Source organism: Heloderma suspectum, chromosome 4 (genome assembly GCF_057233095.1).
Source record: "Heloderma suspectum isolate Gila_16-S chromosome 4, 16-S_ref, whole genome shotgun sequence".
Classification (NCBI taxonomy): Eukaryota; Metazoa; Chordata; class Lepidosauria; order Squamata; family Helodermatidae; genus Heloderma; species Heloderma suspectum.
This window is the reverse complement of record NC_139461.1, coordinates 117,344,842-117,372,530: the sequence shown is the minus strand read 5'-3', so window position 1 is coordinate 117,372,530 and position 27,689 is coordinate 117,344,842. Positions and strand designations below refer to the sequence as shown.

General features: G+C 41.6%; 1 protein-coding gene across 13 annotated transcripts in view; it reads left to right on the top strand.

Moving 5' to 3' along the window:
• Positions 1–27,689, top strand: part of RELCH (RAB11 binding and LisH domain, coiled-coil and HEAT repeat containing) — a 92,418-nt gene that overhangs the window by 9,615 nt on the left and 55,114 nt on the right. For all 13 annotated transcript variants that reach the window (XR_014790274.1, XR_014790273.1, XM_084850528.1 and 10 more), the window contains 9 exons: positions 374–463; positions 10,779–10,850; positions 10,958–11,013; positions 11,240–11,353; positions 12,038–12,238; positions 12,328–12,419; positions 13,793–14,092; positions 16,984–17,059; positions 17,533–17,628. Coding sequence is in view for 11 of the 13 variants with exons in the window: in XM_084850528.1 (XP_084706654.1) it covers positions 374–463; positions 10,779–10,850; positions 10,958–11,013; positions 11,240–11,353; positions 12,038–12,238; positions 12,328–12,419; positions 13,793–14,092; positions 16,984–17,059; positions 17,533–17,628 (1,097 nt within the window). In the remaining 2 variants the exon portion in view is untranslated. The remainder of the gene's footprint in view (positions 1–373; positions 464–10,778; positions 10,851–10,957; positions 11,014–11,239; positions 11,354–12,037; positions 12,239–12,327; positions 12,420–13,792; positions 14,093–16,983; positions 17,060–17,532; positions 17,629–27,689) is intronic.

Here is a 27,689-nt window from a genome sequence, read left to right as displayed (position 1 = left end):
TCCAACACCTTGCAGTCGCCACCCAGCATCTGCTGCCTGAGGCGACTGCCTTATTCTGCCTAATGGTAGGGCTGGCCCTGGTTGAGGGAGGAGGAGCCTTCATGAGAGAGGCCTTAATGGGCCAGTTCTCCCTCTAATCTCCCTCCATACAGCCTGCTGGAATGGCTGCTGACGGTGTATTCTCAGTAGCCCTAATGAAGCTGATCATCGAGTTTTTAGTGCTTTGCCTTTTTCAGCCTGTCTCTTCAGATGGAGAACTATTGTGAAAACAAGCAAAGCTCAAATCTGTGTAGTTTTTTCATGGACATGGAGCCCTCTGGATTGCAGTTTTAGCTGCTCAAAAGAAAACACCATTTTCCTTTGTTTTTTACAGATCGAGCTGGAAGCATTAGCACTCTTGATTCCTTGGACTTTGCAAGATATTCAGATGATGGAAACAGAGAGACAGATGAGCGTGTGGCTGGTGAGTAACATTATAGATAAGAAGTGAGCTTTAGTAGCATCCATGTCGCTTGATGACTTTGTATTTTGCAGCAAGTGTTAGTAAATCTTATTTCCGCCGCCCCCAGTTCACACCGTAAGCTTAATTTACAAAGCATTACCTAGTAACATGAGTTGTTTTCAGTGAATAATTAAGTAGGTAACATTTTGCATGTTTGTTACTTTGAATTGAAACCAAGAAACAAATCATGTTTTTTTAACATAGCCCATTGCTTGTGAGCATGTAGGAACTGTCAGCCTCTTGCAATTCAGATAACTATCTCCTCAGAACAGCCTTCCTATCCTGGGTCCCTCCAGATATTTTGGACTCCATTTCCCATCATCCATGACCATTGGCTGTACTGGTGGGGCTGATGGGAAATGTAGTCCAAAACATTTGCTGGGACCTAGGTTGGGGAAAGGCTGCCTTAGGGTATAATTCTTAAAATATCCTACGCCAGTATTTAACACCATGCCTTTTCTCTCTACGGTTGTTTTAAAGCTTCTAAGCATTCAGTTGTGAATGTGGGAGAGGGAGAAGTATTACTGTTTTGGACAAGCCCTTTGAATGTTAGTTGGGAGTGCTGGTATGTCAGAGATGAAATATTTATGACCTGTGTGCCATGTGAGAAGTGTGGCTCACGCATTACATGTTGTGCTGTTGAGTAGTAAATTGGAGAGGATATTTGAACTAAGTTTTATTTGTACTATTGAAAAACAATAATTCCATTAAAAAGGCTTTAATATCTGTATAAGCAGGTAGATAATCTGTTTCCTGGTGTGCAGAATAAGATCCTCAACTAAGGATTTGATTTGAAATAATTAGCCAATAAGTGGAGTTCAGTATCTTCTTATTGCCTCCCTAACTCTTCACCTTTCTAACTCACTATTGCCCATCAGCTTTTTTACCCCTCTCTACCCCCATTCCCAAATAGCACACAACCCCTCCTGTTCAAGTCTCTGTGAGATTTACCCACTGTCACCCCAGTCTCCCTTTTCATATCACCCTTTTCTTCCTGTTGAAATGCTTCCTCATCCACCCATTCTCCCGTCTGGGTACTCTGTCCAGGAACTCTTCTGTGTCTGGGACCTTGTGTTGATTTGGGGTCCTGATTCTGTCAGGGCCCCGTCAACAATACATTCTTTTAGATTACCAAAGTGAAACAAAGCCACTTATACAAAAAGATGACAGTTTATTGGTAGAAAATGGATGCAGAATATATATACGAAGAAAGTTCACACTTCCCCTCAGTTGACAAAGCAGGCACCCTTGTCACAAGCTGATATGTCTATCTGAGTCCCCAAGACAGATGGGGAAGCTGTTCCTAGGCCAAAGGTTCTCCATGCTGGTAACACAAGTTTCCACTTGAAGCAAGACCAAATTGCTGTGCTCTTAGCACAAGGTTATATAGAAGACAGAGCCATTGGGGACCCAGCCTGCAGCTCCCAGGGGACACAGTGAGCTCTACCACCTGCTCCTGCCTGTCAGCATCTGTTGTCCTCTGAGAAGCCTACTCGTGAGAAGGCTGGGCTGGGGAAAGAGCTATCTCCCTAATCGGACTCACCTGCACCCTGGGCTTGGGGCATAAGAGGCAGCCACTTCAGGTGGCAGCGCCACCTGCACGGTGCCACCTAAGTGGCCCCACCAAAGTGACCTGACACGTTGGTGAGCCACTTAGGCAAGCCACAGGGGAGCCAATGGTGCAGGAGGCATTGTCCTGGTCTTAGTTTTAATTGTTTTTGTTTTAACTGTTTGGTGGGTGCTGGGTTTATTGCGGGTTTTGTTGTGTTTTAGGGGTGGGTTAGCCTGCCTGATAGGCGGAAGTGAGGGGGCATGTGTCCACCTTATGGAGGCAGTGGGGGGAGTGTTGGGGGCCAGAATAGACAGAGGCTGGGCAGGCGCTGGCGGAGCACTAGGGGTAGGCCATGCCAGGTAAGGGGAGCAAGGGAGAGATGTGTAATATCTGTCTCCTGTTCCGGGCCTGTCCAGAGCCAAAGGATGGCTGGGGGAGGCGTGACTCCACCTTCTGGCCTTCGTTTGCTGCTCTGCAATGCCAGGTCCGTTACCCAGAAATCATCCCTCATCCATGACATGATCCTGGATGAGGGTGCGGACCTGGCATGTATTACGGAGACCCTACTGGCTGAGACCGCTGCTCCAACTCTTGCGGCCATGTGCCCAGCTGGATTTTCATACGCACAGCAGTCAAAGGCTGGGGATCGGGAAGGGGAGTGGCTGTTATCTACCAGGAGTCCTTGGTTTTCACCAGACCTTCTCTCCAGGAGACCAAGGTTGCTGAGTGCATGTACTGGAGGTTGGGCCCAAAGGGAAGTCTGGAGATTCTGCCTGTGTACCATCCACCCCGCTGCATGACTGACTCCCTGACCAAGGTGCTTGAGGTGGTCTCTAATGTGCATGTGCAGTCCCCTAACTTACTGGTGTTGGGGGACTTCACTGTACATTCAGAGGCCGTCCTGATGGGGGACCTCGGGACTTCATGGAGACCATGGCTTCCTGGGAGCTGCACCCTATTTCATCTGGGCCCGCCCATGTAGCCGGTCATGCACTAGACCTTGTGTTTGTTTCTGGAGAAGTGGGGAGTGATCTGGAAGTCGGGGGTATATCCACCACCACCTTATCATGGTCAGATCACTACTGGTGACGTTGGACTTCTTGGTTCCACAACCCCCCTGCAGGGGTGGAGGACCTATTAAAATGGTCTGCTGCAGGCATTTTATGGATCCGAATGGATTCCTGAACACACTTGGGGATTCTCTGGAGCACACAAATGGCTACTCGGTCAAGACCCTGGTGGATGGCTGAAATGCCACAATCACTGGGGTATTAAATTGGGTGGCTCTGAAACGCCCTCTCGCCCTGAACAGGGTTCAAACTGCACCATGGTTCAGTCTACGGTTGTGAGCTCTGAAACAGGAGGCGAGACGGCTAGAGCACCGGTGGCAGAAGTCTTGCTCCGAAGACGACCGGACACGGGCTAGAGCTGTGTCTTCAGCCTATCACATGGCGATAGAGGCAGCGAAAAAGGAATATTATGCTGCCTGTATCACATCTGCAGAGTGCTGTCCCAGGAAGCTGTTCCAAGTGGTCCAGAGCCTGGTCGGTCCAGTTGCTCCGGAACCGCTGGAGCATTCTAAGGCCTTCTGTGAGGCCTTGGCAAGGTGCTTTGCAGATAAAATTGATCAGATCAGGAGTGTTATTCCATGCGCTGTGGATACAGTTAGCGAGTGAGAGGCAGCCTGTGGCAGACAGGTTTTGTGGAATCGGTTCCAGCTTCTTCCTTCTGATGAAGTGGACAAGGTGCTTTCACCTGTAAAGCCGACCACCTGCTTACTTGATCCTTGCCCATCTTGGCTCATTATGAGCTGCAGAGAGTGCCTGGGTTAGGGGATCAGGGCGGTGGTGAACACCTCCCTTGAGGAGGGAGTGATGCCATCAGCCCTCAAGGAGGCAGTGATAAGACCGCTCTTAAAGAAGCCCTCCTTGGCTCCCCAAGTCTTGAAAAACTTTCGCCCAGTCTCGAATCTGCCATTTGGGGACAAGGTGATTGAGCGGGTGGTGGCGATGCAATTGCAGGCACACTTGGAAGAAGCTGATTATCTAGATCCATTTCAGTTGGGCTTCAGGCCTGGGCATGGGACAGAAACGGCCTTGGTCACCTAGGTGGATGATACGAGGAGGGCTCTGGATAGGGGCGAATGCTCCTTCCTTGTTTTCCTCGACCTCTCTGCGGCTTTCGATACCATTGACCATGTTATCCTCCTGGACCGCCTGGAGGGGATGGGCATTGGAGACATCATATTACAGTGGTTCCAGTCCTTCCTCTCCAGCAGGTACCAGAGGGTAGCACTGGGAGAGGAGGTTTCGGACCCGTGGCCGCTCACTTGTGGGGTGCCACAGGGGCCCATCTGCTCCCCAATGCTATTTCACATCTATGTGAAGCCACTGGGGGCTATCATCAGGAGGAATGGGGTGCAGTGTCATCAATATGCGGATGACATGCAGCTCTACCTCTCGTTTAAATCCTCACCAAGGTTGGCCATAGAATCCCTGTCCAAGTGTCTGGAGACGGTGGGTGGCTGGATGGGGAGGAATAAGCTGAAGCTGAACCCTGACAAGACCGAGGTACTTTTGGTGGGAGACAAGGGGAGGGTTGGGGATGTTGACCGGATGTTGAATGGGGTATGGCTACCCTTGAAAGACCAGGTCCGTAGCCTGGGGGTCATTTCAGACTCCCAGCTGTCCATGGAGTGTCAGGTGTCAGCTGTGAGCCGCGCAGCACTGTACCAACTCCATCTGATACGGCGGCTGCGTCCCAACCTCCCCGACCATCTGCTCCCATCGGTAGTACATGCCCTGGTCTCCTCTCGTCTAAACTACTGTAATACGCTGTACATGGGGTTAACCTTGAAGATGGTTTGGAAGCTGCAGCTGGTGCAGAACGTGGCTGCTTGCCGGATTAAAGGCAGCTGCCGGTGTGATCACATCACTCTGGTGCTGAAGGAGTTGCACTGGCTACCAGTTGTTTTCCCGGGTGAAATTCAAGGTGTTGGTTTTGACCTTTAAAACCCTATATGGTTCCGGCCCAGCCTATCTCAAGGAGCGCCTCCAGCAATACCAGACAGGCTGCTCAACAAGATCAGCCTTGGATGGCCTTCTTTCTGTCCCATCAGCCAGGACAGCTAGGCTGGTAAGGACGAGGGAGACGGCCTTGTCAGTGGTGGCCCCCACTCTGTGGAACTCCCTCCCTAGAGAACTCTGCCATGCCTCCTCTTTAATGAGCTTCTGCCACGCATTGAAAACTCGGTTGTGCAGGCAGGCATTTGGGGTGGGTTAGGGTATTTTTAGAACATTATGTTTTAATGCTTAATTTTACTGTTTTTGATTGTTGTATTGTTGTACATCACCCACAGTTGCTGGGTGACCGGCTAGATGGGCGATTAAGAAATTAAATTAATTAATAAAGGTTTCTCTCTCTAAGTTCAATAGCTGACAAGCTAAATTTTTCCCCTCCCAGAAGAAGGGGGGCGGGGGTTCCCTCCCGAAGGTCCTGGGAATCTAATTGCCTTTCTTAAGAGAAAGAGACTCTAGTATTCCTGCTTAGGAGTGAATCTGCCCAGCTCATGGGGGACATAAGTTGTCCCTCTGAGTAAACGGTGAGGTAACCATGCATTTGCATAGTTGTTGACATACAAAACTGCATTTGCTTGATACTTCTGTTAGCTGAGGCCTGCTAAAATCTACTAACTGTGTTAAACTACACAGGTCTCTATGCATTTAGGGACTCTGTGAAATCCACATTTTCTGCTCACCAACCAACCCAGTAGAGACCCTCTTTCTGCTTGGCTTCCCCAGCTCTTTCTCACTTTAGCACCTCTGCCTCTGTTCCCCCTTGTTGCACTATAATAGCACTATAATAACCTTTCCTGTTCCTAACTTCCAGTCATACTGATCTCCTTGGGGCTTGTTGTCTCAGTTCAAAATAATACGCAGAAGTTGAACTGTATATCCAGCATCTTCTTTCTTACCCATTGTGACAGTGGGAAATGTGCCTATAACCAACAGGTATTGAACAATTTGATAATCAGAATTGCATATTTGATAGCTACTTTACATACTAAGATGAAATAATATTGGTTGCGCTTGCTCGCTGCAGTTCATTCCTGCTCGTGCACATCATGCTAAACCTTGGGAGTCTGTGAGCGCAAAAGCATCCATGAAGACCACCTCCAGTGCCCGCAAAACTTCTGTGCCCCCCATGCTTCCTCCCTTCCTCCCAGGGAGTGATCTCAGCCCTATAACATACATAGAGGAGAGAGAAGAAGTGGGAAGAGTGTCACTCTTTCCCACTACTCTTTAACTCTTACATATTTTGCCAGCCTGACATGAGTAGCCAAACAGAAGATGAAGTGACCAGAATTCACCTTCCAGAATTCACCTTCCAAAAATCTTTAAAAAGAAAGAAAATGGTAAACTGGGGGAGGGAGGGGAATGGAGCAAGTCAGTTTTCTTTCTCTGGGTTTGTGTGTGGTGTCGCAGCCATTTTGTAATGGTGCCATCTCAACACAGCTGCAGCCCTCAGCTGCTTCCAGTATGGCCCATGCAGTTGTGGAGACCCCACCTAGAGTCTCCCTTGATAGCACTAACGCTAGCAAACCAAAGCCTGGGAATCCTTCCCTTGATAGATCAGAGATAAGGGAACTGTTTCCCTTGCTAGTGCTAGCAAAGGAAAGCCCTGTCCAGGGGATGGAGAGAAAGATTGTCTAAATCTGAAAGCACATCTGCACAAGTGCTCATGCATGCACATGTGCTGACCTGGTTCCCCAACAGAGATAAGATGCAGCCCTTGGGGCTAAAGTGGTTGTGTACCGCCAGTTTAGCATGATGTGCAAGCATGGCCATTTTGAACTAAGTGCCTTCAGTGTTTTTAGTAACTTGCTTTCTATAAATTATGTTTAAAAACTGTTTCAAAAGGGAACAGAAATAAAATACTTATGCGGAAAGGCCAACAACTTTTGAGCGTAACTTCTTACTTCCCAAGTATATGTAATAGACATGTGCTTTGAGTATACCTTGCTCTTGTAGCTCCTGTATGCTACTTACCTAATGGCCCGATTTGCACATCACAACAACCCATGAATTGTTAGGGATGAGTGGGAGCAATTGAGTGCACTGCCTCCAGCACACTCATTGCTTTCACTTTCAATTAACAATCTACAATGGTTTTTAGTGTGACATCAGAACCCAGATACTGTGGATTGATTAGGGGTTGTTGGGTTGTTTAACCCCTAAACAATTTCTGGAAGCAGTGAGTATGCCAGAGGCACTGTGCTCGCTTACTCTTGGTAGATTTTGTCAATTCATGGATTAAATCACTCATGAAGTCTGAACCAGGTCAGTGTAGCATTACCGTAACAATTTGACAGCACGCTGCCTTGTGGTCAAGGATTTGTCCCCAGAATGTTCACAGACATATACGAACTGTCATTTTTCTGCTCTTCCTGGCTTCTCACATGAAGTACTCAATTTTTTTCCTGCAGTATTGAGCCATTAGATATTGGTTGCAAAAATGGCGGCTGCAAAGTACTACGGGCATGGGCTGTGCCTCTCCTAATGCGGGAGGCTTTAGGGCTGTTCATACAACACACTAACCCACAGTCAGACTGGGTTCAGATGATTGCGGAGGGAGAAGAAGCCATCATGGCTTCTCCCCCTGCCCCCGCAAGTGCCATTTACATAATTCCCCATGATGCAGCACGGACTGACTGGCATGTCGTCCAAACCCAGCACGCAGCAGGGGTGGCTTCATACCATCCTACAACCCATGACTTGCAGTAGAGGTTGTAGGGTGGGTATGAAGCCACCTCTGATGCACTGGGTTTGGACGATATGCCAACCTGTGCTGTATCGCTGGGAATTATGGAGATAGCAGTCACATACACGGGGCTGGGAAGAGAAGCCAGTGGTTGAGTGTGGGTTGTTTTGTACTGTGGGTTGTTTGTTGAACCATAGGTTAACATGTTGTCTGAATGCAGCACGTTTTCTGCAGGGTGGCTTATGTTGTCTGAATGCAGCCAGGGTGGCTTGTTAACCATGTAGTGTGGCTTATTAACCACCCTGAACAACCCAGCGACAAACCACAGGTTCTCAAGGTGGCTTTTTCAAGACAATAAGCCACACTGCATGGTTAAGAAGTCACCCTGGCTGTGTTCAGACAACATGATAACCCACAGTTCAACAAACAACCCATGGTTCAAAACAACCCACACTCAACCACTGGGTGTGGGCTAGCGTGTTGTGTGAACAGCCCCCTTATGGTTGTTTTGAAGGTTTAACATCTGCTACAGATTCTAGAGGGATAGCCATGTTCATCTCTTGTCGCAAAAACAGGGTTCTGTAGCACCTTTTAAAGACATAGGACTGGATCCAGAGAAGCACAAGTGGAATTCTCCTGTTCCACTGCAGCCTCTTGCACAAAACCACTCCTGAGGGTTGGGAAACCCTCTAGAATGTTGTGAGATATGGCGTGGGGTGGGGCCTCCAGAAGGAAGGGGGACTTGGTGGAGGGCAGAGCTTATGCTAGCAGATGTGCCTTCTGCTCATGCAAGAGACCATCTGGATCCCAGCCTAACAAATTTACTGTAGCATAAACATTTTTGTATAAGATCCAGATTCATCAGATGCATTTTCAAAAGCAGAAATAAATGTATTAGTCTTTACAGTTTGACAAACATCTTCATTGACTTTTGGTTTGTTAAAGTCAGGGCTGTAGCCAGACCCACAGCAGCAGTTAAGCCATTATCATCCAAGGAAAAACTTCTTGTCTTTATCATGGCTGCAGCCCTTTAATCTGATAGGACTAAAATATCTCCATTACTTGTAATAAAAAAATTGATGCCATTTCATGGGTCAGGTCCAGACTAAGTTAGTTGCACTTTAACTTGTCCCATTGATTTCAATGTGACCTAAGTGTAACTAAGTTAATCTTGATCCAGTTGTCTATTTTTATTATAACTTGACACAGTTTTAATATATTGTTGAACTAATTAGCTGTTTTAAAATGTTTGAATGTCTAAAGAGAAACCATGCAGCAGAGTAAACTGTTTTAAGGAGAAAATCAAGCGTAGTTACAATGGATGTTGTGTATTTCAGAGCTGTTATAATTAGGTAATGGAAATACTTTGCCGTCTGACATAGGTTTATGTAATATGGGTTTTCTGGCTTTCTGTGCCCTCAGTGATATGTCTTGCTGTTGAACTTCAGTTTACTGAAATTCCTGAGCTTCTCTACAATTTGTGTTCTTGTTCTTTTTAAAAAACATTTTTATCATCATGTTGCAGGGCATTTCTGATCTGCAATTGTTCTGTAACCATATCTTTTCAAATATTTTAGAGAAGGAACCTTGCCCATCATAGTTAAATTTATTTTCAATTGAATTCATGTACAAGTTGAGTAGTTTTTTAAAAGCCAAGGTTAACCAAATCAAGCTGGCTGCTTCTTCAGAATTCATTAATATAGAATGTATCTTAACATTTTAGCCTTTGTTGCACAGAAATATTTGCAGATCAGCATTGCTGACTACTACAGTTTTTTTTCATACTTTCTCATCGATTCCTCAGTTGTGCTTTTGTATTTCTGCAGTAAAATTCTGTGCATCAAACAAGTTATTTCCATGTAGTAGATGTGATTAATTTTAACTACCCCTTCTGTTTTTGAAGAAGAAAAATGCAAACTGTGAATCTTTTTTCCATACACTCTTGTGAGTATCGTATTACAGACATTCCTCAATAAAATGTAGTTTTCCATATACATCTTCCAAAAGTGAAGGAATCCATGTAAATAAGCAAGCTTTTTTTTTTTTTTTTGCACAATAGCTTAACATTGAACTTTTTGGGATATTTAGTATAAATATTTACAGTAATCCCTGGAAAAACCTATGGAATTTTTCCTTGGTTATTTCATATTGATAGTGTTAAAGCTTAATTATAAACTGTCTACCAGTGAATTCTAACCCCTTAACTACAATAACAGAGGTTCTATTTTGAGATATTTGATAAACTGGATCGTTTTTTAAAAAAAATCAGAATGTGGCAGAAAGCAATTCATAAATGTTAAGTAATCTCATCTTGCCTAACAGATGGAACAAATGTTTTTCGTTTGGAACAATATTAAGTATGTTTTCAAAGTCTGCAGTGGTTTCAGGAGAGGAAACCAATCCACATGATATGGCACTCCACACAAACAGCATGCCACATGATAACAGCTGCCATATAGAGGAACTAAGTGGCTTCCATATAGTAGTAGTAACATGCAGGCTGTTCCTTAATGTGTGCAATTTCAGGTAATTCCATGCTATGTATGAGAGTTGTAATTTAATAAAATTCACCTTGGCCCCTCAAAGCAAAACACACTCATATCTTCACACTTTTCTTTTTCACTTAAAAAATGATAGTATATATTAATGCTTTGTAAGGAAAGTCATTCAGACTTTCCAATCAAAGTAAAAGCGATATAATATTCTGCTTAAAACCTATAGCATTCCTTGTCAGACAGCTTAAGTTACTAATTAAGGTTAGATTTTAATTATGGAAAATGTTCACCAGTTTGCTTCAGTCTAACTCTGCTGCATGCGTTCATGAATTCCATAAAGGTTGCATGCTTTGTCTTTAATACAAATTGTATTTTATTTTCATACCCATCCTCGCTTTTTTATATTTCATTTTTGTTTCTCTATTCTTGGTTGGATGCCTGTGTATGTTTAATCCAAATCCTTGTCCAGTCCTGGAGTTTGAACTACGGAAAGCAAAAGAGACCATTCAGGCCCTCCGAGCCAACCTGACTCAGGCTGCAGGTGGTGTACATAAACCTTTTCCTTAGTTTTTGTATTTTGACAAAATAGAAATAGGCGATGCATTTCAAAATAGAGAATAATACATTTTTATGTATTGCTGTTTGCAGAAAATGAAGTTCCTTTGCAGGAACGGAGAAATTACAAATCAAGTCCTGAAATTCAGGTGGGTAATTGAAGAGGCCATAATAGCTGTTGTTGTCTATCAGTTTTGCAGTTAGCTGCTTGTTCACTTGTAGGCAAGTAGTTTGCAGGACCCACAGCTCAAATTACTCCGTGATGCCTAGATATGTGTCATTGAGTTGCTGTTCTAAAATATTTGCTGATCATAATAGATATCCTAATGAGATTAATGTTTTAAACCTCTTATATATGTCTGTTCTTCATCTTAGGAGCCAATTAAACCTCTTGAAAAAAGAGCTCTAAACTTCTTAGTTAATGAATTTTTATTAAAGAATGGCTACAAGCTTACTTCAATAACTTTTTCAGATGAAAATGATGATCAGGTAAGTTGGAATAATATTACCTTTATGGCTTATTAAGCTTGTGTATTTTCACTTATTTTCTAGTACTCAGTGACCTGGTTCACATGATCAAAACAGCCCACCATAGTTTGTTTAAGCCATGGTGGGCTGCGGCAGGTGCTGGGTGGGATTTGCATAAACAACTCCTGGCTGCAGCTTGTTGTATCTTGCGAACCCAAGGACCATGGGTTTTTGTGAGGGTTAAACTTGATAGTGCAAGCTAGATAGAACTTTATAGGTACTGGAAACTAGCGCAAACTAGTAATGGGACAAATCAGCAGAGGTCCCTTCTGCAAGCTCTGCTGATATGTCCCGTTCCAGAAGCACCAGTTTGGGCTGGTTTCCAGTTGTACTATCAAGTGCTAGCTTCCTGTTTCACTAGCAGTCATTCCTGCTAGTGCAGGAGCAGCATTGGATATTGCCCACCATGGTTAAATGCATTTTAAGAATGATTGTGATTTGCAAATTAAAAGCCTCGCTGTGTGAGTTATCGAACTCATTGTGCAGAATTGATTAACCTCTAATTATGAAATATATTCCCCTCCAGAATCTGGAATCTGCTAGCTTGTATATATGACTATTTTACAATGCATTTGTAACATGTGGTACCACACTTGCTCAGTTGACAGGAAAAAAACACAATGTTTTGTTTTTGCACTTCTGAAGGATTTTGAGCTGTGGGATGATGTAGGACTAAACATTCCAAAGCCTCCAGACTTGCTGCAACTCTACCGTGACTTTGGGAACCACCAAGTAACTGCAAAAGATGTTGTGGATATAGCAGTTGGCACAGAAGAGGATGAACTAGAGGCAACCACTCCTATCCTGGAGAACATTCCTGTATTTGGAACACCAGAATCAATAGAGGTAGCCAAATGTAATATTCCTTTGCAGGTTTAAAGCCTGCTTCCAAAATACAGATCAGCCATTTTTTCCTTTATATTTCTTTCATTTAGCAATGTGTAATGGTGCAGAAACTGGAAGATCAAATTAATGCATTAAACACTGAAAAGTGGTCTCTGCTGGAACAAATACGAAGACTTGAAAGGTATGTACTACATCTTTGTAGACTATGGGCATTTTAGGGTGCAATCCTATGGCCAGTGCCTAGACAGCCATAGGATAGGTCAGTTTCTGGGAACTGACCTCCACCCCCTCTTGCACTGCCTACAAGGCAGCGCGGATCGGCCCCATGCTCTGCACTCGTCAGAGCAGCACAGAGCAGCAAAAACGGGGCGTTCCTGGGAGCGGGGCAGGGAGGATGGAAGTGCCTGTCCAACGCTTCCTATGCATCATCTGGCTTCCCTCCCCCCGGCTCCGATATCCCGCAGCTAGACAGCCAAAATCAGCTGTCTAGCCACAAATGCAGGGTGGCTGAAGCATGGAGAAAATCCCCTCCGCGCTGCTCCTGCCCTGCATTGGATAGGCAGTCGCCTCCAAGTCCGGAGGCAGCCTCCGATCCTGATAGGATTGCGCCCTCCAAGAACTGACCAGGAATCCACAAGCAGGACATGAGTGCATCAGCACCCTCCCATCCATGCCCCCCAGCTCCCACCCATGTTCCCCAGCAACTGGTGTATATTGCCACTGATACAGGAACGCAGCTGAGATCACTCAGTCCAATTAGCCGGCCCTTGTTGTGACCTTGGGGCTAAAGACATCATGAGATAACACACACCTGGGTGGTTTACCCACGTGCAGCCCCAGCCTTTGCAAAATGGGAGCTTACGAACTGGTAGAACACAAAAAGAAAATGAAGTTCATGACACAAGTCATATTAGGTCAATCCTGTTGTAACTTCATTGGTTTCCAGTTTGTTTCCTGGCACAAGTCAAGGTGCTGGCTTTGGCCATTTAAGCTCTGAGTGGCCTGGTATCACTACCTATATAAGCCTACTCAAGAACTGTGGGGTTTTGAGGCTGTTCTTGTCCTTGGACTGACAGAAGTGATATTGTTGGATAGAAAAGTGGGCCCTTTCAGTTGGGGTGCCTAAACTGTGGAATAGCCTCTCAAGGGAAGTTTGCCCTTGTGCTTTTAATTAGGCTTTAAAAGCAATTTTTAGTAGGAACCTGTGATATGTTTTATAGTTTCTGGTCTACTGATACAGTTTTTCTGATGCTGTGTGTGTTTTGCTTTTGTTTTTTAGCTGGGTGTTTTTTGGGTGGTGATAGATTTTTTTTGTAAGCTGCCTTCAATATGATTTATCATAGCAAGGTAGGGCATAAATGGCTAAACAACTAAACATTTCCCTTCCCCCAGTGTCACCCCCTTAGGCATCTAAGCTCATAACACGGACTGTGTACATGCCCTGGGACACATACTGAAGAACATAAAATTCACTCCTAGGTTACTGAAAATGGTTTATTAGTCAGTAACATTTTTGTTAATACAAAACCTCTTCTTTTTCCTTCCCTCTTTCAGTGAATTAGACTACTTAAGCAGTGAAAAAACTCCTATTCCAGTGATATGCGACTCAGTCCAATCATCTTTAGCTCAAGTGCCTCTCACTGTCCCAGATGATAATGGGAGATATTTAGATATGAAGAGTTCAGCTAATGATGATAAACATGAGGAAACTGAAGAGAGAAGGATTTTCACAGAACCTGAATCAAGGACTTCTAAGGAGGATACTGTAATTTCTCTCCCTTGTAAAGACAGAGAGAAACTTCCATCTTGTTCCCCATCAAATAAAGCAGCCATACACTTTGATAAACCCAATAGGTTAGTGATTTCTAGAATATGTGAATCAATTTTGTATGTTAAATATGTTTTTAATGCTTTACCTACTCTATAGAGTGAATTTAACAAACGCAGGGAGCATCTGAATTTGTAGCATAACTGCTCCAAAGCATCTGTGGACTTCTTTCTTTTGACGTGGGGAAAGAAAAAATGTCTCTCCGCCCCCAACGCTTAAGAACTCTCAGGCCCGCCTTGAAGTACTGCCTGAAGCTAACAATATCATTCCATATGGAATGTTGACTTGGGCTCTGATGTGTCTGCATTGTGTGGGCCAACTGTGTTGCATATATGCACTGCTTGTTCAGAAGGTCAAGACAGTTCAGTTTAAAAAATGGCTCACTTCTCCGTCCTTGGGAATATCTGTGGCAGAAGTGACCATCAAAGTTCTAGCTCGGCCTTACCCAGCCAGGTGAGATCCAGATGTTTAGAGCTACAATTCCCATCTTCCTTGACCATTGTCCATGCTACCTGGGACTGGTAGTCCAATACTTCTGGAGGTCACCGTATTGGGAAAGGCTGCTCTTGCATCATAAACACATTTTATAATTTAGTGTATATTGTGACCACCCTGGGATTGTTTTATGATGAAGGGCGAGATATAAAAAACATTAGAAACATAGTAAAGAAAAATGCTGCTGCTATTTTCAGCAGCTTCCCTGTGTCACCCATAATGTGTTTTCCTTGTATTTCTAGATGGTACTTCTGTAAATACGGAGCTCTTACATTTCTAAATTCCATCAGCAAGAAACCCTGTGTTTTGGTTTTCTTCTGTTGCAGTTTGTTTATGGTCCAAAACACAATTCTTAACAAATTTAAAGATGTATGCATTTAAAACTGGTTTTGTTAATGCAAATTGCCTCATAGGGCTAAAGCAAGCAACATCCCGATTAGTTTTTCTGTATTTTCATATTGGAGGGCAGTGGTACTTACTTTACTAATAAATGTGTGGTAAATTGTGGTTTTGAATAAACTTGCAGATATTACTCCTTGTCTTTATTTTGAGAAAATGTGCATTCGTGTTGTTAACTTCCACAACTTACTGTTATTGTTTATAGGTAAGGTAATTGTGATAAATATACTTTGAGTGGGACTTCATAATAAACCTCATTTTTAGAAATGAACATTTTCCTCTTGAGCAGTTTTAGATACCTCCTTTAAATCCCAAATTCAAAAACTGCCTGCTTTGTTTCCAAAGACTGAAAAGCAATTGGCTGCAGAATATTGCCATATTCAGCTTCCCCTTCGGTTCATAACAGATAGAGAACAATTACTCTCCAGTATTGTTACAGCTTCCAAGAATTTTGAATGGCCATCCTCTTAATTTTTTTGTATGCTGTGCTTCTATTTAATTCTAGCCCTAACAGTAGGTACTTTACTTTTCTTCTTATCTCCATACATTACATGAAAGCGTATCTTGTGCAACATTTGTTAAAACCTGTTAGAACTTTTCTGTTTCAGTTTTTTGTGTGTTCTGTAGAAATGAAGAACATAATTTTCACTTTTCATCCAATACATTATGGACCTGTTCACCCATCACAACAGCCCACTGTGGCTTCATTTACCTGCAGCGGCTGCTGCATCATGCCTGGCACCTGTGGGTGCCATTTTTCCATGGCACCTGCAGGCACTCAGCTTGCCATGGCTTGTTGTGTTGTGTGAACCGAGGTGGCAGAGGTTGTTTGAGGGTTAGATGACCCTCAAATAACCAAAGGTGGTAGCCCCCACTGGTAAATTGTGCGGACCAGGTCATAGAAGTTGAATAGTGCTAGAATCAGGATAGACCTCGTTTGTGGAATACCTTTTGAAGTTGTTATGTGCTGCATTTTGAAATGAAAAGCAAGTTTTATAAATAAGTGACTAACTTGAAAGATGGCAGTTCAACTGCAGATTGCATGTGTTCCTTGGATAACTTTGTCCAAACTTCATCTTATTTTTCATATAATACAGAAAGTTTTTCAGGGTAAGAGCATGGATGAAGGCTTCCATCGAAATAAGTAAAAAGTTAACATTTGTTTTTAGTTTTTGTTACGGTGCATGGCAAGATTAGATTTCTCTTGAAAGAAGCAGTGCTTCAAAGCAAAATGAGTAAGTTAACAACGTCAAAGAATGCAACTGAAACCATGCCAAGGCAGGGTGGCAGGACAGCATTCTACTTGTGTACCAAGACTTCAGAGGCCATTCTTTTGATAGCAGGTCCCCGTGTTCCTGAAGAATGGGGCAGAGAGTCTTCCAGAGCATCCTCTAAAGCAGCATAAAGAGTGTAGGCAGAAGAAAGTAAAGAGGAAAATACAAGGGATGGAGGGAGTGAAAGCACCCACAAACACCTAAGAGACCCTTTGAATCCCAGATCAGATATATAAGTGTCACATCATAGACATAGATGGTAATTCCTAAAGCAGCCACTTAAACGGATAGCCTTGTATATTGGGTTAAATGTGCTTCCCACAGTATGGCCGGTATAAGCACCCATCATACATGCAATTCCCTTGAGATGAAAAAAGGTTGTGCTAAGGTCTGGTAGATAAGGAATTCCCGTGTGTGTGTGTGTGTGTGTCCTTCTCCAATCTTAGTTTTTACTTGTAGCAGTAATATTTCCAGAAAACTAAATATACAAACCTGTTTGTTTTATGTAGCTGTATCAGTAGATAAACCTTTCTGTTTCTTGAGGAAGTTCCCTTGGGTTTGTCAGTGCAGTAGAATACTTTGTACAGTCTTGTGAGAGTTTTTTGTCCACTCTGCAAAGCAGTTTAGCATTCTAGCAGTGTGTATATCCTCTCTTCTTTTAGCTGCCAGTTGTGAAGCAAATAGGTCTGTACTAATATCAGCTTTCCAATTGTGTTCCGTTATGTTCCCTCCCCACCCTACTACTCCAGGAAGCTATCGCCTGCATTCCATCAAGCATTGCTGTCTTTCTGTCAAATGTCAGCAGAGAGCCGTTTGGGATCAGAGGTATATGCAATTTTAGTAAAATATTAAATTCTGATGAATCATAAGCGTCAGATTGAGGAGACCATTTCAATCTGGCTTTTAGTCTTTGTATGTACTTCAGGCTAGTTCCTTATGACACCACCATTGAATAGCCCGAGAAGGTTTGAGCTGGTTAATTCATTTGTCACCCCCACCCAGTTACCTCAGGACCATGCAGGACAAAAAGCCATTGTTGCAATTGCATCTTGTGGCAGCTAATATACTGCTCACATGGAGGCAGCGGTTCACACAGTGGTGTCATCCTCACTATCCATATTTGTTCCCAGAGCCAGTTACATGCAGATACTGCACAGAGAATTGTCTTCTGTTTCAGTAAAGTGGGTATTTCATCCTAGTGTCATGTCACCTGTTGACTTCTGGGAGAGACTCTGCCTTAGGCATTGTATAATGCCGTTGCTGCATATAATTTTTTTTAACAAAAATTACACTTCTAGGTGTCTCGGATTGCTGATAGCGAAAAAAGTGTCATGCTAATGCTCGGACGTTGTTTGCCACATATCGTTCCTAATGTCCTGCTTGCAAAGCGAGAGGTGAGAAATCCAGAAAAAAACAAATTCAGTTTCATACAACATTTCTATTCATTTAGAAATTTGTAGTGTTTATTATGTGGAAGTCTATTACTTGCAATCATCTTCTTACTTTTGTGCATGCATCTCTGCTCCTAGAGAATGGTTGTGCACCTCTGTCAGGTGAGTTTAGCAAAACAGCATGGTATCCTGCTATTTATCCTTTTGCTTAAGATCCTTGATGGCACTCTGCAGGGCTGTTGTTGTGAGTCCATCTGTTTTGCCCTTAAGTTTGCTTACTTGTGTTAGCTAAACCCACTCTTAGTGCTTCTGTGTGTCATAGCCGAGTTTCAACATTAACTTGGGGTGAACTTGCCTGTTACATTTTCTGTGACAATTACATGTCTTAAAAATATTTAGTTTACCCTGCCTATTAAAAGAAGTTCTCAAGGCAGTTGATATAAACTTAAAACGCAGGAAAACTAATAGTCAGGATGTCTGTCTGTTACTGGATGGGGCTTCCTTGCCCTAGTTGCCAGTGTAACTTGCAGCTGTTGGCTCTTGGCAGCAGACGTAAGATGCACAGAAAGGAGCAAAGAAGATCATAAGCTCCCCCCACCCCCTGCCGCCGCCCTTGGATGTTCCAACTGCCACTGAATCTATGGGCCACAATTGGCTGCCAAAGGAGCCCATTGTTAAAAGAGCCCCTCATGGATATCAGTGATGCATGCATTTTTAATGTGTACAAATAAAACAGACTTGACATGAGTAAAAGACAAATAGAACTACAAAGATTATTGCGTTAATCTTTTTTTCAAGAGGAATGTCCCTAGAACTCAGTAGTATTTGGTATGTTCACTGTTGATCCATGGTCACATTTACAAAGACAAAACATAGATTGTAACGTGAGGGACGTTATACAACTGGGATGATCCTTGTTTAAGTCAGTAACGATATGTAGAGAAACTGTAATGCATTGGGGTTTTGGCCTTTAGTGAAAAGCTTTTAATGGGTATAATGAAGACTGACATGAACTGAAGATGAGATGGTTGTGTGTGTGTTTTGTTAAGGTTTAAAATCGCTTTTCCAGCCAGCTTGGCTTATTAATCTAGATAACTAGTAATGCATTTGGCATTTAAGCCCTTTGAGGCGTTATGAAAAGGTAACTAAGTCAAGAAATACGTACTGATCCTCCAGTTACAATAACTTAACATCATATTTGTCTACATTTTTCAGTAGATATGTTGAAATTTTGTTCCATAGCACATTATTTTTAATTGTATAAACTGCACACCTAATTTTATATGCTGATGCTTCTGTTTAGGCTGTGACAGGAGAAACATTATATGGGCTCTGTTCCAGGATCAGTTACCAATTTCTGGCTGTTGCCATTCAGCTTGGCGGGATGCTGCTTTAGCTTCTCTTTGCAGCTCCTAGTTACACTTGGATGGTGTGCAATGTGTTTGCAGCCCTACTTCCTGCTTATTTTACCCTTGCAAAATCTATGAAAATAGATTATCATAATCCTACAAAAAGAGACAAAATTCATTCAAGTTAGTAAACTTGTTTCAAATTTGTTATGTCTATGTTAGAACCCTGTGCTTGCATGTAAAATTTCCATAATCTATTAAACAAAATTCTTTAAGAAAGTTTATCACAAAACAATTTACTTACCATTTTTGGCAGAATGCTGAATTTAGAAGAAAAGAAATAATAGTTGTATCCTAGGTATGCACAAGCAAGAGGTCCATACTTCCATTGCAGTTGTCTCCATTTACCATAATTTTAATCAATAAATCACCTTGTGGCTTTATAACACCCAGTGCTAATTGGTGTGAAGACACGTGAGTGTATGCACACACACTTTCTGTAAATGATTGGATATCTAGGTAGGCATATTTTTCCCAGAGTAGTTACATGCTGGAAAAATCTGAAAAGAATCAATTTTAAGTTTATTGAAAAAGGATGCATTCATACTGCAACTGTTAGATGAGTTTATTCCTACTTCATTACAGTATAGTGTTCACTTATATGCATACCGCAATTGAGGAAGGGCAGTGTTGCTCTCAAGTTCAACAGAATATGAATGATACAGCGACTATTTGAATGTCACTGATTTCATGAGAAGCAAAATCATATTTTAGATATTATTGGTGGCACAGATCATCATATGTACCAGTATCTGTAAAATATATTGCAATATTTATAATCTCAGAGACCAAGGTTCAAAGGAACATGAAACTAGTTCTGTGAATCCAAGGCGGGCTTTAGGCTTATGCTACCCCACCCCCACCCCAGCAGTACACTTTTCCCATGCTGCTTTGCAAACTGCTTTTTACGCTGAGAGGAGTTTCAGCACCAGTTTTTGATATGTCATGTGGATCAAAACTCCACATGACACATCAAAATGTCAAAAACCCGATGGGGCTTGCAAAAGCCCCCTGCATCAGCTTAAGCAGCAGTTTGTATCCCAGGCAGTTTCAGAAATGTAACCATTAGCATTCTAGAGAAAAAAAATTGATAAGAAATGTGTTCTGCCAAAAGATCTGTAATAAAGAGTTTTTGAAAGGCACTTTTATATACATATTTTATCCTGCCTTTCCACTAAGTCCCCACGGCAGCTACACCTTGCAAATCCTGAGGGGCTTTTAAAGCAAAATTTTATGTTGACCTCACATATTTACTGTTGTAAAATAACCTAGTTGCATAAGTAATTTGCTTGCTCACTTGCTGTAATTGCATATTACAATTACAGGGTAATAATTCTAGCTCTTTGAAGTTGCAGGACTGATACCATCATCTACTTGATTCTTTAGAAGCGCGTTCATATCCAGAAACTGAAAAGCATATGTTGACATTTTCCATAGAGCAGGGGTAGGGAACTTTTTGTCTGTCAAGGGCCATTTCATCAGGGGTAATCTGTGTCAAGCTGCATGCTGGCAGTGGCCGGGACCAACAGTGGGCCAAGCCAGAGCCAAAAGTGGGTGGGGCTACCCTTTTTCTTTCCCCGTCATCCTTCTTGCCAAGCTGGTTGCTAGGAAAGGGACAAATCGCTCTTGCCAGAGTTCTGAACTGATCACTTTCAAAGGGCTTCCCCCTCTTTCTTCCACACTCCTCATCTCTCTCTCTGAGCCACCTCCCCAACATGAAAGTAGTCTTAGGGCCACTTGAAATTAAGTCAAGGGCCTCAGGTTGCCCACCCCTGCCATCGAGTGTAGTTAATTTTACCTTAAATCTAAATAGCCCGGTATGATTGGTTTATTTTTAATTGTTTTCTTTGAATAGCAAACAGTTCCCCATGCTTTTGAAACTCTCTTTGGTTTCATAAGCAGTTGGCCATGAATGTGGGAGGGGTCTCCCATTCAAGAAACACAAACTTAAAGCCCCATTGGGTGTCCAAAAGTAGTTGCTTTGTATAGTTAATCCTATAACTATACTTTGGATCCTGACCAAAGTATAGTTATAGGATTACAGCTATGTGTAAATAGTAACTTAACAGGTCATTCATACTGGCACTTTACCAAACTGAATAGCCAAGTTAGCTGAAATCTTGAATTTGCTGATGGCAGAAATCCTGTTTTGGTGTTGTGTGTGTGCTGTTATGTACTGAACATGATGAGTATTGAGAAAATAAAATAAATACCATTTGATGGTCATTCATGCTTTCTTTTTAAAGGAGAGTGGATTTTGAAATTACTAGTTCTTCTGGCAAGGAATTTAATTTAGTGTTTTTTACCCAGAGAACATGGGGAAACAGAGGTAAATGATTAGAGCATATGTGTGATTGTAGCAGACTTCAGTATATATTAGGCAAGGAACTTGATATAAATAATAAAACCTTTTTTACGTTTTATTCTTTTGGTGAACATGGTATTCCTTCCCAATAAAGGCAAATACGACTTTATTAATAATAGTGGAAGCCTCTTTCCTTGACATTTGGACACAATCTATAGTTTTCATGTTGTCAGATTTCTTTCATCCTTTTCCTTCTGGAAGTTAATGAAGTTTGTACTTTGCATGGTTTTTTTAATGAAAGTTCTGTGAAGTAGTAATTGAACACATACGACAGAGATTGACCTCAATTATTCTGGCTTTGTGAATACACCTCCAACCAAATATTTAGAGCTAATATCCAAAAGGGCTTGATCTGTATTCTTCCTAGAAGACTTGACATTCTTGAACTTCCAAGCTTAAGCATGTTCACTCACAAGTAAGTCAGTGGGGACTATTTCAGGTAAGTGTGCCTAGGAGTGCAGCACACTTAGGTCACCTTTATTCTGTCCCTTTTTGCCTGAAGGTTTATAATTTTCTAAAGCCTTTGAACAATCTTCAAGTAGTGTAGGTAGTCCGTATATAGGATTTGAGCTTTCTACATATCTTCCCCAATCAAGAAATACCCTTTTCCTCCTACTTCTGTCCTCCCTCTTCTCTCCTTTCCATTAACTATACATGGAACATGCATTAGGACACATCTGCTCAAGAAGGTTTCTCATTGTTTCTCCGCTCCTGTTGATAGAAGGAAGTTTAGAAGCACTGATGCAGCGATGCAGAGAACGCTCCAATCCCATAGTATGCATGAAAGAATATGACCAATGGACGTGGACACACAACTAATTCCATCTGATACAATATCCAGCTTTCTGCAAGGTAAAAGCATTAGCCTTGTATCTGCCCCATATCAACCAATCTGGATTACATGAAACAACCTTGCAAAAGATAGTAAGCTGATACCCAGGTATATGTCACTAGTCTCATCCTACAATAATTCAATTTGAGCGGAAAAAAACCTCAAATTGTCGAAGATCCTAGTTAGCATTAAAAAAAAATGTATACATAGTTCTTAACATCCAAAAGGGTTTGGGCATGTTTTGAACTGCCACTCCCATGGCACATAACAAACAACAAGGGGAGTTTCCGAAGCAGTTTGTATAACGGAGATTTGCTGTTCCGGAATGCAAAAATCCCACTGGATACTCCTAAAAGTAGCTCTTTGGATCTCACAACTAAGACTTCAACAAACAGCTTTTATTGTGCTGAATATTTCACAGATGTACCTGTTTTTAACCATCAGTATATATTTCCTTCGTTTTATTCATCAGTAAATTGTTTTAACAATGTATTTTTAAAAGCAGGCTATAGAATAAAAACAACATGTCAATTTCCATTCACAGCTATTAGGTAAAAACAGTAAATATGCTTCCAGAAATAACTTGGTTGTCAGATAAATTACAAGCAGTAGTGATAGCCAACAACCTGGACAGCTTTAAAAGAGGATTAGATAACTTCATAGAGGAAATGGCTATCCATGGCTACTAGTCATGATGGCTGCAGATTATCTCCATTATCAGGGTCAGTATGCCAGTTGCTGGAAACACAAGTGGGAGAGTGCTATTGCACTCATGACCTGCTTCTGGGCATCTTGTTGGCAAACTGAATGCTGGACTAGATAGGGCTTTGGTCTGATCTGGCATGGCTCTTCTTTTGTCCTTAGCTTCCTAACTGACTTACCAGAATTTGTATACTAACTTATAACAAGCCATATAATGGCAATACTTAGGGCACCATATTATGGGATTGAGACTTTATAGACACAGGGCTCCAACCTCTGATCCCTCCATCTATCCTAAGCCCTGCCAGTCAAGACAGGAGGAATGACAGAGGCTTTTTCACCTCTCATTCTGTGTGCTATTTTTAGTTAGAAGGGCCTCTCAGCCCATCTAGCTTGCTTACCTTTCTGCAGGTGGGAATGAAGGCTGAGAGGCTTGTGGATCCACAGCCTCTCCCCTCCCCTTCCTCCATCATGCCCCTTCCCCCCTCGAAAGAGGAGCTGCTACAGTGGAGGTGGGTTGGGGAGAAATCCAAGGGGGTATTCCCCCTGCCCCCCAGACTGTAAGGCCTGGTGGGGAGGGGAAATTGCCATATCCTCACCCTCCCAGGGACCGTAGAATTGCTCTGTTAACCAATGATAATGATCCAAAAAGCTGCTCCAAGGGTTGGCATGTGCAGTAGAATTTATTACTTTTTAACAGACCTCTTCACGCATGATATATCACAAACTGGCTTTAAATTCTTAAGACCAGTAAGAGAGTTGCTCCCTTGCATATTACTTAAATTGCTTAACTTTTCAGTATCATATGAATTTATATCCCATATACACATTAATATACCTAAGTTTCTCGCTCTACATCTTATGCAAGAAGTCATATTTATTAATGCCATTGTATGCCAAACTTTGGATAACCAATTGTTAACAGTAGAAGGTATGTTGGTGTTCCACTGTTGTGTGACTAACATTCTTGCAGAAATTAAATTAAAAACCCTCTCTACCTTGGTTTTTATTCCAGTGCCCTTTAATCCAAATTAACATTTGGTTCTCAGGCAACTCTTTTCCAGTTAACTCAAATATGTTTTACATCTCCCCATGCCAACACAGTTATTTTCAGACATGGTCATCATATACATCTTTAAAAACAGCTTCATTTTGACTTCTTCCCCTACACAAATAATAGTTCATAAATATGCTTAGCTTTGGGGTCAAATACCTCTGGATATAGTTTAGAATAAAACAGTGGAGTAAATTATCTCTTTCATCCTGATTTCTTCCCACACTTAATTTAGAGACCTTGGAGTATACTAGTGCTTAAACCAACACCCTACAGAATATCATTCAAAAATATTTATTTATGACCATTACAGCACAATCCTGTGCATGTTTACTCAGAAGTAAGACCCACTGTGTTCAGTGGGGCTTACTCCCTAGTAAGTGTGTTTAGGATTGCAGTTCTCTCCACAAAATACTAAAATTTTAATAATTATTGTGTTATATAGTGCTCCTTCCTACATGTTCAAAGCACTTATTTTATTTACTTCATTTCTAATTTAAGTTTTGATTTAAGTTAATTTAGTTTGAGTGTTCATCTCACTAATCCTTCAAGAGAAGTGTACAGTAGATTAGTATTCTCCCTCTTGATCAACTTTGTAGGTAGTATATGATGTTAGTCCTTCATAGAGTAGACCAATCAAAATGAATAAGACTTTAGTTACTGACAACTAACTTATGTCCCATTCATTTCAATGGGTCTACTCTATGTAGGGCTAATATTGGATACTACCCTGTGCTTGTTAGATATATGCCAGATGTCTTTGATAATCCCCCCCAACCATAAGAAATGAAAATCTGTTTTGGAAAACTGTACTAATAACAGGGGAAGCAAAGGCTGCAATCCTATACCTACTTACCTGAGAGCATACCCCACAGAATTCAATGGAACCTACTTCTGAGTAGTCATTTATAGATGCACTGTAAAATACACCATAGCCAATAGCCCGACTTAATATGCTGATACATTTAAATGATTGATGTGTTAAGAGTGAATATTCAAAATTCCAGTGTCAAATAGCAATTCATTCGAATGAATTAAGTTAAATGTCAGTCAAAATTTTAACATACATACAAGACTCACCAACCACGTCTCTTGAGCCTAATGTTGTATACATCCTCACACAGCTACCCTGTCAACTTTCTCCCATCTAGGTAGAACACACTTGGCGTAGTGGGTCTCACCTGACACAGTTCATTCATATTTGGAATCTAAAATATCACTCATCTTTCACATTCTGTTATAGAACTAATAAAACCTCAATTCATAAAAATATCTTCAGTATTTTTAGTACAAAAGTGTCTAAATGTCCTCATCATGGTTCTTTATTCTTCTACTTACACTACCTTTCATATGTCCTTTCCTCCTCCCTCATGTATAATCTCATAATTTGTTTGTAAAATACCTGTTTTTCTGGCCAAACCTAGGGGGAACAGAGAGAGGGCTTGGGGTGGTTTTGGCTGGAGTTCTTAAAAAAAAATCTTTTAGCCTCTTCTCCCAAGACATTCTCCATTCTTTGATAATCTGTGAATCTCTGTTCGCAGCTGTTCCATTTTGTTTTTGTCTTTTTGAAGCCTAGAGGATCTTAGGAAGAATAAAATAGCATGACCAAGAATTTTGTGTCAAGACTTTCATTGCCTGGAATTACTCCTTAATACCCAATTCTGTAGGCTTTACTGAACTTCTGCATTATTTGGGTTAAAACTGTTGAGCTGGGCAGCCTCTCAGTAGTTAGGGTCCCCCTCAAGAAGACTCCACTGAGGTTCAAATTTGTAACAAAGCTGGGAAAGGCCAGAACTCTGTGACAAAAAGTAATCAGTGGCAGAATTACCCTTTTTATGCCGTAATTAACTCTAGTGATCACCATAGATATGGTGAACATAAGCTAATCAGTTGTATACAATTGGGAGAAGAGGTGTCATGGCATTAATACTGAAACAAGCATAGAAAAGCCTAAACTCAGAACTGTAGCGTTTCATTTCAGTTGCAAATACAACTGCTCTCAATTAGATGGATGGCCTTCCAAAGTTCAAATGGTATCATCCCAGTCTACTTTGGATCTTTACATGGTGAAAAGGTGCTAGAATGAGGCATACTTACCAAGCAAAATCAGTTGTCAAAGGTGAGGAGAGACAGTCAATTTGTAAAAGCCTCCAAGTCCTGACTACTTCAAACCCTGTATTTTCCTACCATTAGTGAGGAGAAAACCCCACATTAGCAAAATGAACTAAAGCATAATTGTTGGAATTACAAAATATAAGCCACCTTCTTTTAAAGTTGTGCTCTTCTTACGCATATTTCCAGTAATCCAAAAATAGCTGTGACAACTTTACATTTGGTTGGTCTCTTTGAAATCTTGAAGCAAGGCAGCATAATCATAAAGCATCTCATTGTTCCCAGAAACTAGACAACTGATGCAGATTTCCAAAAAGCTACTAGACAAGCTCTAAAGCAAAGACATGAATGAATTTGAATTTCTGTCTCTTACTGACTATTATTTCTCAAGGAAATAATAGAGGTTCCTGTTCTGACAGGGAGAATAAAGCATTGTTATAAAATGCCATGTGTTCTCTAGCCTGGGCATAAATCTGCATTTTGTATTTCTAAATCAATATTATTCTTCATGCTTGCTTTCTCTTATCAACAAATTGCTGAGAAAATATGGAATTCAAAATTGGTTGGTTTTACTTCAAATAATATTTCATTGTAAAGTTCTTCATGAAATATCTTATTCTCCAGCCATCTTACTATAAAAATTATCTTCCTAATTCTGTGTATTGTTGTACAGCTTCTTACACCGGGCTCTAAAGTCAAGGAAAGGGGCTTGAATGATATTATTTTAAATCACTCAGGGAATCTGTACCATCTGATTTGGCGGTTATACCTGAAAAGAAAAGATACAGTTACTAAAAGCAGCTTTTTACTTTTATTTCTGGACTAGCTCACAGTTCAGTGAAGTATAACTGCTAGCATTTAAACCAATGTAACTTTCCCAGATTCTGAATGTTAGATATGTTGCAGGAAAAAAACGAATTAGCGAAATCCGTCTCCGAGTTGTACCCATTTACTTGAAAAAACCCTGTTGCTTTTTGAGAGCACAATGTGTATAGTATAAAGGTATGAATCAGCTAAGCCCCCAGGACACTAATTTAAGTAGCTTGTAAATCAGACTGGACCCCAGTAAACAGGCATAGTTGTGTTACAGAAAATCTTTGTGGCAACCACCAGTGAGTATTTCAAAACATTTGCACCATGCCATCTCTTTGACGTTCTCTTTAATAAAGAGTATACGCACCCTATAGGAACTCTTCACAGGTTGGGACTGCCCCATTCAATTCAGCAGTGTATCGTTGATACTAATGGAGTGCCCTTGGCTCATGTGATATCCCTGTGACTGCACTGGAATGCAATTACCATCTGGCAGTCAACGTAACAAAAATGTCTTAGAACACCACATTTGCTTAGCCTCGTTTTTGTATTAAATCCAAAGCCATTTCTTTTCTTCAATTTCAGCAAAGAAACTACTAGATAAAGAATTTTTTTTCTAGCATGGTCTTATAGTTGCTATTGGAACTTTTAAATATGATGTTTGTCATTAGGGTTTTGTGATTTCACAAGAAATCGATATGCAGACCAATTGTGTTCATGTTAATAGTGGATTGACTAGGTTTTACCACTTCTCTTTACAGTTTTAAATGTTTAAAT